The sequence below is a fragment of the Entelurus aequoreus genome, linkage group LG09 (assembly GCF_033978785.1).
Source record: "Entelurus aequoreus isolate RoL-2023_Sb linkage group LG09, RoL_Eaeq_v1.1, whole genome shotgun sequence".
Classification (NCBI taxonomy): Eukaryota; Metazoa; Chordata; class Actinopteri; order Syngnathiformes; family Syngnathidae; genus Entelurus; species Entelurus aequoreus.
Genome location: NC_084739.1, coordinates 54,709,892 through 54,719,746, shown reverse-complemented (window position 1 = coordinate 54,719,746; position 9,855 = coordinate 54,709,892). Strand labels below are relative to the sequence as shown.

General features: G+C 46.2%; 1 protein-coding gene across 1 annotated transcript in view; it reads right to left on the bottom strand.

The window, feature by feature from the left end:
* Positions 1-8,540: 8,540 nt before the first annotated feature.
* The window catches only part of col13a1 (collagen, type XIII, alpha 1), a 125,789-nt gene continuing 124,474 nt past the window's right edge, over positions 8,541-9,855 (bottom strand). Inside the window, exons 38-39 of the mRNA XM_062058944.1 lie at positions 9,456-9,494; positions 8,541-9,360 (exon numbers count right to left, since the gene is read on the bottom strand). Of these exons, the coding sequence (XP_061914928.1) occupies positions 9,358-9,360; positions 9,456-9,494 (42 nt within the window). The 3' untranslated portion in view covers positions 8,541-9,357. The remainder of the gene's footprint in view (positions 9,361-9,455; positions 9,495-9,855) is intronic.

Below are 9,855 nucleotides of genomic sequence, written 5' to 3'. Positions count from 1 at the left end.
TCAAATAATGTGAACATGTATCGTGACCAGGATGGTAGAAGGTGGGGATTGAACACCAGTAACCAGCAACCCTCCGATTGCTGGCACGGCCACTCTACCAACTTCGCCACACCGTCATTCCTGTACCTTCTCTAGTAACAGTAGTGATGGGTCCTGCAACACAGATGCATCAGCGCATGCGTCGAGCTCATAGAGCGAAACCCTGTGTCGGTGCGCGTACCGCTTTTAGAAAGTCACGTGACCGATCATGAGCTGCTTTGGTCACGTGACCGATACGCGAACTGTATCGCACTGACGCCTCCTCTGTGCCCTGTGAGCAACGTTCCCACTAAGGTGCGCGCCTGCGCAATTGCGCAGTGCTCAAGCGTCCTCCGTGCGCCGCACAACCAATGTATGCCGCGCACTAAATCAAACCCATCTGAATTCTAAACAAAATAAACACATTTATTCTGTGTAATTTTGAAATGCAACTTTGAGTGATAGTGACAACAAGCGGCCCTAACGGTGTTCGTCAACACGCATTGCGCCGCTTCCTAATAAACACAGTTTGGCGCGCAGGCATCAGTGCGATACAGTTCATGAGCGGTCACGTGACCAGAACAGCTCATGAGCGGTCACGTGACCAAAACAGCTCGTGTTCGGTCACGTGACTTTCTAAAAGCGATACGCGCACCGACACAGGGTATCGCTCTATGAGCTCGACGCATGCGCCGATGCATCGGTGTTGCCGGACCCATCACTACTGATCAGATGTTTCTCTGCTATATGTTCCAGGCAATTTAGGAGACCTGATCAAGGCATGAGAAATGCGGTAATTTGTTTGTTTAAATGATAGCCCCAACCGGGAGGAACTTAAGTTAACCTGCATTCCAAAAAAGTGACTGAATAAAGCAACGCTGCTGCGTTTGAACCCTAACAGAACTGACTGGGAGGTTGTTTTGTGACCGCACATCACAAATTGGTGGAGAATGCGGGCATAGAAGACTCTCCCCAACCACAGTATGGAGCAAGCAGTAAGGGCGCTCTTGCAAAGCCAGGCGGAGTTGCAGAATGCGATGAAGGAACTGCTCAAGATGGTCGACAAAGACGAAGCAGTGGTTCGAGCCCCGAGGGAGTCTTCAACAAACAAGGCCCCGAGGACGACGTTGAAGCCTATTTGGAGCTCTTTGAGCGCACTGCGACAAGGGAGCGATGGCCACCCGGTGAGTGGGCAGGACCTTGTTTGCACACCGGGGACACCGGCCGACCCCATGCCACCCTGCCGGTGCGGGTGGGAGGTACCGACACCCATGCCCTGATTGATTCTGGCAGTGTCGTCACCTTGGTGAGGACTGACTACGCTGGTCCTGTCGGCTCAGACACCGTCCCGGTCACCTGCGTCCATGGTGATGTCCGCCATTACCCAGTCAGCCATATCCGGGTCCAGAGCCCCCGTGGAGACGCTGTTGTGGCTGCTGGGGTGGTCCCCAACCTACCTGTCCCTCTGCTGATAGGCACGGATTGTATCCTCTTCCAGCGGTATTGGAACCCAGGCCGCCGCCACCCACATCCTCCCCGACAAACAAGACGCCGGGACCGACTTACAGCCGCCTCGACCCCGCGGACCGCATTCCCCACCTTCCGGGCACCTAGAGGAACCTCACCAGGAGGTGGAGCATCTGAAAGAGACGCCAGCGGGGCAGAGACCCCTCCAGCCAGTGAAGACCCCTTCTCTGAGTTCCCGCTCATGCCAGTCGAGGGAAATCCACCTCAAGGCGAGTACGCCACATCCCAATGGGCTGACCCGAACCTGGAAATGGCCCGCCAAATCATCGCCAACATCGACGATCAACTGGTCTCTGGGGTGAGTGGGATGTCTTATCCTCATTTTTTGGTAAAAGCGGGTCTGTTGTACCGAAGTGAAAAAACTAAGGGGGGGGGGGTTGTCGAACAACTATTAGTGCTGAAAAGTTACGTCACCCGGGTGTTGTACCTCGCTCACTCCCACCAATTAGGGCCTCATCTGGGAGCCCAGAAGACTTACGACCGAGTGGTCGCACGTTTTTATTGGCCTGGGGTGAAACGAGCCGTCGAGGACTTTTGTCGCACCTGTCCGGAATGTCAAAAAGCGGCACCGCGGCCCTTTCTCCGGAATCCCCTCATACCCCTTCCTATTATTGAGATGCCATTTTCTCGGATAGCTATGGACATTGTGGGGCCGTTGCCAAAATCGTCTCGTGGACACCGCTATATCCTTGTCATTGTCGATTATGCAACCTGATACCCCAAGGCCATTCACTTGCGTGTTGCTACCGCCAAGAATGTTGCCCATGAACTACTCATGCTTTTTAGCCGGGTGGGAATAGCAGACGAGTTTTTGACAGACCAGGGTACCTGTTTTATGGCCCGTGTAATGACTGCGTTGTATAAATGGCTTAAGATAAAACAGATCAGAACTTCCGTCTATCACCCACAAACTAACGGACTAGTGGAACACTTTAATTCAACCTTGAAGACAATGTCAAGGAAACTGGTTGAAGTTGACGGGAAAGACTGGGACCGGTTAATTCCTTATGTACTGTTTGCTATTCATGAAGTGCCACAAGCCTCAACAGGTTTTTCCCCCTTTGAGCTGCTCTACGGGCGGAATTCCACGGGGTCTGCTAGACCTCGCCAAGCAAGCCTGGGAAAGTCAGCCCTCCCCCCACCGGAACGTTATAGACCACGTGGAACACCTACAGGAGAGAGCCAGAAGGGTATGGCCACTGGTCCGGCACCATATGGAGAAGGCTCAAGCTGCCCAGGCACGAACCTACAACAAGGGCGCCCGTCTCCGTGAGTTTAAGGTGGGTGACCTTGTCTTAGTATTGGTCCCGACGGCAGAGTGCAAATTCCTGGCTAAGTGGCACGGCCCGTACGAGATCGCTGAGCGAGTGGGGGCCGTCAACTACCGTGTGCAGCAACCCGGCCGGAGGAAAGGTTTGCAGCTGTACCATGTAAATGTATTGAAAAGATGGCACACTGCTGCACCTTTGCCTAGCCCTGCCCTTCTAACGGACCTCTCTTCCTAGAAACCCGCCGTCAATATAGGCGTGGACCTTGGCCCAACACAAGTCCAAGACGTTCAAGAGCTCTTGGGCCGCTACCGGGACATTTTTGCAGAGATGCCCGGGTGCACCCATGTCATAGAACATGACATCGAGACCCCGCCTGGGAAGGTGGTCAGGCAACGACCATACAGGGTCCCAGAAGCGCGGAGGGAAGCGATAAAAGAAGAGGTAAAAAAGATGCTTGACCAAGGCGTCATTGAAGAATCCTACAGCCCTTGGTCCAGTCCAATCGTCATCGTCCCTAAACCAGATGGCTCCTTGAGGTTTTGCAACGACTTCCGAAAACTAAATGACATATCCACCTTTGATGCATATCCCATGCCTAGAGCCGATGAGCTGATTGACCGCCTTGGACCTGCCCGCTTCGTCAGCACCATGGACTTGACAAAAGGGTATTGGCAGGTACCCCTGACCCAGAGAGCCAAACCCAAGACGGCCTTCTCGACTCCAGACGGCTTGTTCCAGTACACTGTCCTTCCCTTCGGCCTCCACGGGGCCCCTGCGACCTTCCAGCGCATGATGGACCGAATCCTCCGTCCTCACCAAGCCTATGCCGCCGCCTACCTTGATGACATCGTGGTCCACAGCGCCACCTGGGCCCACCATCTGGAACACCTGGAGGCTGTCCTCAGGGCCCTTCGTCAGGCTGGTCTAACAGCGAACGGCAAGAAGTGCCGGGTAGGATGGACCGAAACCGACTACCTCGGGTATACGATAGGCCGTGGGTGTGTGCGACCCCAAGCCCAGAAGGTGGAGAAGATACGGAACTGGCCCCGCCCCATCACTAAAAGACAGGTGCAGTCTTTCTTAGGTCTGATCGGCTACTACCAGAAATGTATCAAAAACTTTGCAACAATAGCAGCCCCCCTCAACGACCTCACTCGCCAACGGTCAACCCACCGAGTATCTTGGACCACCGAAACGGAAGAGGCCTTCGAGAAGTTAAAGCAGGCTCTGTGTGAGGAACCCATCCTTGTTGCACCTGACTTCACGAAGCGATTCGTTCTCCACACAGATGCCTCTGGCTCTGGGATCGGGGCAGTCCTAGCCCAATTGGTTGGCACCGATGAACACCCCGTAACCTTCATTAGCCGAAAACTGCTAAAGCACGAGAAATTACTCTACCGTGGAGAAGGAGTGTCTTGCTGTGAAGTGGGCCATCCACCATCTCAGGTATTACCTATGGGGAAGACGCTTCACTCTGGTGACCGACCACGCCCCCCTCAAATGGATGGCCACCAATAAGGACAGCAACGTTTAGGTGACACGCTGGTTCCTGGAACTGCAAAATTATAAGTTCACCGTCGAGCACCGCCCTGGAAAGGATATCCGACACGATGTCCCGCCGCTACGATGTCCCGCCGCTACGAAGATGAGGAACAGGAAGCTCCTCATCCCAACAAGGAGCTTAGGGGGGGATATGTGGAGCATCACAATACCTCCGAACAGGTGAGACTGGGCAGAGGGCCAGCCATCACAGTGAAAGCATGCACCAGATGGTCAAACTATGCCACTCTTTAGGTGTGGTCATTGAAGGCAAGTACATCCCTAATTTTATCCTCAATCAGGCTGAGGTGTGGCCACCTGCCCCAAGGCAGCTGTGTCAGGTTGGCAATCACTGTGTTTGAGTTAAATAGCACCTCAGTGTTTGACTCATTGCGTGGCTGGCTCCCTGCTGGGAAAGGTCTGCTTCCATCGGGCGGTAAGTGTGTTGCTCCACTGAAATATAGATTGTAAATTAGTCTGCTAAATGTGTAAGATGTTTGATTCATTGAATGCTGTGATATTTGAACTTTGCACTGATCAGATGTTTCTCTGCTATATGTTCCAGGCAATTTAGGAGACCTGATCAAGGCATGAGAAATGCGGTAATTTGTTTGTTTAAATGATAGCCCCAACCGGGAGGAACTTAAGTTAACCTGCATTCCAAAAGTGACTGAATAAAGCAACGCTGCTGCGTTTGAACCCTAACAGAACTGACTCTGGGAGGTTGTTTTGTGACTGCACATCACTATATATATATATATATATATATATTATCTATCACTACCGTTCAAAAGTTTGGGGTTACCCAAACAATTTTGTGGAATAGCCTTCATTTCTAAGAACAATAATAGACTGTCGAGTTTCAGATGAAAGTTCTCTTTTTCTGGCAATTTTGAGCGTTTAATTGACCCCACAAATGTGATGCTCCAGAAACTCAATCTGCTCAAAGGAAGGTCAGTTTTGTAGCTTCTGTAACGAGCTAAACGGTTTTCAGATGTGTGAACATGATTGCACAAGGGTTTTCTAATCATCAATTAGCCATCTGAGCCAATGAGCAAACACATTGTACCATTAGAACACTGGCGTGATAGTTGCTGGAAATTGGCCTCTATACACCTATGTAGATATTGCACCAAAAACCAGACATTTTCAGCTAGAATAGTCATTTACCACATTAGCAATGTATAGAGTGTATTTCTTTAAAGTTAAGACTAGTTTATAGTTATCTTCATTGACAAGTACAGTGCTTTTCCTTCAAAAATAAGGACATTTCAATGTGACCCCAAACTTTTGAACGATAGTGTATATACAGTACAGGCCAAAAGTTTGGACACACTTTCACATTTCAATGCGTTTTCTTTATTTTCAAGACGATTTACCTTGTTGATTGTCACTGAAGGCATCAAAACTATGACACGTGAAGTGAAAACCCTTTTAGGCGACTACCTCTTGAAGCTCATCGAGAGAATGCCAAGAGTGTGCGAAAAAGTAATCAGCAAAGGGTGGCTATTTTGAAGAAACTAGAATATAAAACATGTTTTCAGTTATTTCACCTTTTTTAAGTACATAACTCCACATGTGTTCATTCATAGTTTTGATGCCTTCATTGACAATCTACAATGTAAAAAGTCATGAAAATAAAGAAAGCGCATTGAATGAGAAGGTGTGTCCAAACTTTTGGCCTGTACAGACTTCCCTCTCCCCAGCTACTTGGTCCAGCTCATCCCGGGGGATCCTGAGGCTTTCCCAGGCCAGCCGGGAGACATAGTCTCTCCAACGTGTCCTAGGTCTTTCCCATGGCCTCCTACCACTCAGACGTGCCCTAAACACCTCCCCAGGGAGGCGTCCGGGCGGCATACTGACCAGATGCCCAAACCACCTCACCTGGCTCCTCTAGCTGTGGAGAAGCAGTGGCTTTACTTTGAGATCCTCACAAATGACAGAGCTCCTCACCCTATCTCTAAGGGAAAGCCTTGCCACCCGAAGGAGGAATCTAATTTCAACCGTTGTACCCGTGATCTTGTCCTTGCCGTCATAACCCAAAAGCTCATGACCATAGATGATGATAAGAACGTAGATCGACTGGTAAATTGAGAGCTTTGCCTTCTGGCTCAGCTCCTTCTTCACCACGAGGGATTGATACAGCGTCACTGCAGACGCCGCACCGATCTGTCTGTTGATCTCAAGATCCACTCTTCCCCACTCTTGAACAAGACTACAAGGTACATGGGGCAAGATCTCCTCCCCAACCTGGAGATGGCACACCACCCTTTTTCCCCCCGTGAATCATGGACTCGGACTTGGAGGTGCTGATTCTCATCCCAGTCGCTTCAACCTCGGCTACGAACCGATCCAGTGAGAGCTGAAGATCCTGGCCAGATGAAGCCATCAAGAACACATCGTCTGCAAAAGCAGATACCTAATCCTGTAGCCACCAAACTGGATCCCCTCGTGTGTGTGTGTGTGTGTGTGTTACTCAAAACTGTACAAAATAGCGCTTTTTGGGCTTCTAGTATTTTTCAAATTGGTTGAGGGATTCTTCGGTGAGTCTCTCAAGCAATGCGTTTTCTTTGTGGTGTTCTCTGGAATTTTCTTCCAACCGTTTTTATTGCATAGACAATAAAGGTATTTTATTCTATCCCACAGCTTTTTGGTCACCATTTTCTCAGCAAAACCTTTGGGTTTTTTGGACTCCAGCGACTCAAATGTTTTTTTACGTATGCTGCTCCTTGCTAGCGCCTCTTGTGGTACAATAAAACACTATTGTTTGAATTAACAAGTATGTCTTGGCATCCTAAGGTAAGGCTACAAACCACAATAGCAGAACGTAACACCAATAACTAAAATGTTGTTTTTCCCCTCAAAATATGTACTATCTAGCTTTTTCGATTATCAAATTTGTAATGCTTTTTTTACTTTGTCTCATATTAAACATGTCAAAATACAGCCTTTTCAGTTTTTAAGCATGTGGCATTAGGTGGAAAACTACATACTGTACCTGGTTTAATCTAAATGATTAGGATGTGAAAATTCACAAAAAATGTCGTTGCAACTTTTTCTTCACATACGCTTCCTACCACTATGTGCTAATATTGCAAAAAAACTATTGAACAAATGGAAATGTTTAACCCTATGTAATAAATACAAACATTATACCAGACCCTTCAGGTATTCGCGATGTTGCAATCATACCAATTTCTCGCAAATTTAACCAATCCTTGCGGATTTTGGGCACCGTTTGGCCAATCATTGTCTCACAAGCCTTCAACAGGACTGAGGGACTGCGGAAGGATCGAGAACATTTTCGTTGATCACATTTAAAATCTATTTTTTAAAAGTATATTTACACTTATTTTTTTAAATAATGTTTATATGTGTGTAAAATAACAGTAATTCAACACATTGTAGTGAACAAATAGATTGAAGAGTTGATAAAAGAGATTGCTCCACAATTATTTGCACACGAGCTGTGTGCGCGAGGGATGCAGCATTCACTACCGAGTAACAGAACTTCTTCGAAACCTGAGGACAACCTGAAATGCACCCGAGTATCGCACAATAACGAGGTACCTGTGATTTAAAACACACTTTTATACAGGATATAAGTACGGGGTACCCGTTCCATCTCTCCATCCGTTTGGGAGTCCTTGGCCTGGAAAACATTGAGCCCTGATCTAACTAACCAATCAAATGTGTCTCTGCTTCGCCCACCATGTCTGGACTTCCTTATTTGCATTGGCAGAGATGTTGGAGTGTGATGAAAATCTCTCACCGTCTCCGATTTACTAACACAAATCAGGGACAAGCGGTAGAAAATGGATGGATGGAAATCACCACTATTGATATAGACAGAAAGTTGTATTGAACAAAATAATAAGCATCACATTTTTGCTGCAACTTTTTGAAAAAGCTGACACGAAATTAAGCATTTTAAGGCACATTAATCTCTAAAAAAGCCGTCCAAATCCCAAAAGGACAGTTAGATCTAGTAAAATGTAAACGGGGCGCTTTTATCAAACATTTCACATGCGAGCCCATATAATAAGATTTTTGCTGATGTCAGACCCATATCCGATTTCAGTAGCGGTTTGGGACACCGCTATATAAAATATATGGAAAAAACAAGAGTGTGAATTGAAAAATACGCACAGATGGAGGAAAACTGCCGTAGTTTTAAGAGGTCCTTTATTATTGCCCATTCTACTTCTGTCTCTGGACAAAGTCATTGACAAATGAGCCAGCAATGGCTAGATTTGGTTTTGCTTAAGTGTTCAACCGTTTATGTCAACAGCCACTTATGTTGACGGGAGTCAGCCAGTCCAAGGGGCGTATACAGTTCCACTGTTTTAGTGGTATTAAACGTATTGTGTGATCAGTTTCAAACAGATCCAGGCTGTACTGTATTGTTCTAAGTTGCCAGAGCTATAATTTTCCATGGGGATAAATTACTATAAAAACACTGTGACAGCACTAAATTGAAAAAAACAAAACAAATAAAATAAAGACTTCATTAGCACAATATGAGCCCACGACAACAGCAAACAAATTTAAATCAATGCACAGACTTAGGCCAGCTTTCCAGCACCGTGTGAACATGGAATAACATTTAAACTGGTATACAGTACACATAATGTTTAATACTGTACTTTAAAGAGGAGAGTTCAACTAAGACTTTTTTTCAATGCCTTTAAGAATCTTTCCAGCCTCAACTCAGTGCAGCATGGTCCAGTCCAACAGAACAGTACAATAAGTTAAAAAGCATCACAGTATGCACAAATATCATGCATATGTAACTGCTAATAATTAATTCTTCCTCTGCCAAACATGTTAAAAAAGTGATGCACAGATATACATGTCAAATACATCTCATTACGTATTAAAAAAAATAGTACAAAACATTTGTGGTAAGTTTTTAAGCTCTTTTGACTGTGGTGTGTTATAACAGGGGAAAAGTAAAAAAATAAATATACTATGTACAATTACACAAGCCATTCCAAAGTTATCACTGCAGGGAGAAAGCAAAAAGCAAAATGTTATTTCAAACATGACGTTAGAAAAGTGTGAGCATTAGTATCACACTGTGATGCTATGTTTGCTTACTTTGTTCCAACAGCCAGGTACAGGCAGGCCGTCATCTCCCTGGGAAAAAAAAGAAAATGAAGCGTGAACAAACATAGCCAAGTGAAAAGCAATAATACAAGAAATACAAAAGATGTGACTTGAAAAGCAGTTTACACGAATGAAAAAATTCTGAAATTAATCACTTCATGAAAACCTCACATTTTCTTTGAAGGTTTTGGTGACTTTGTGAAAAGAGTTGAGTTGAGGTTGTAAACAATAGCAAAATTGACAATAAAGTTTTAAAATAAAACATTGTTTATTTAATCACTGAAGTATCGACCATATACTGATAATCTACTATACATGTATTCAATATTTGTATCGATCCACCCACTTCTGTTTACATTCGAGCTCTATTTTAACGGTTCACATATCCTCG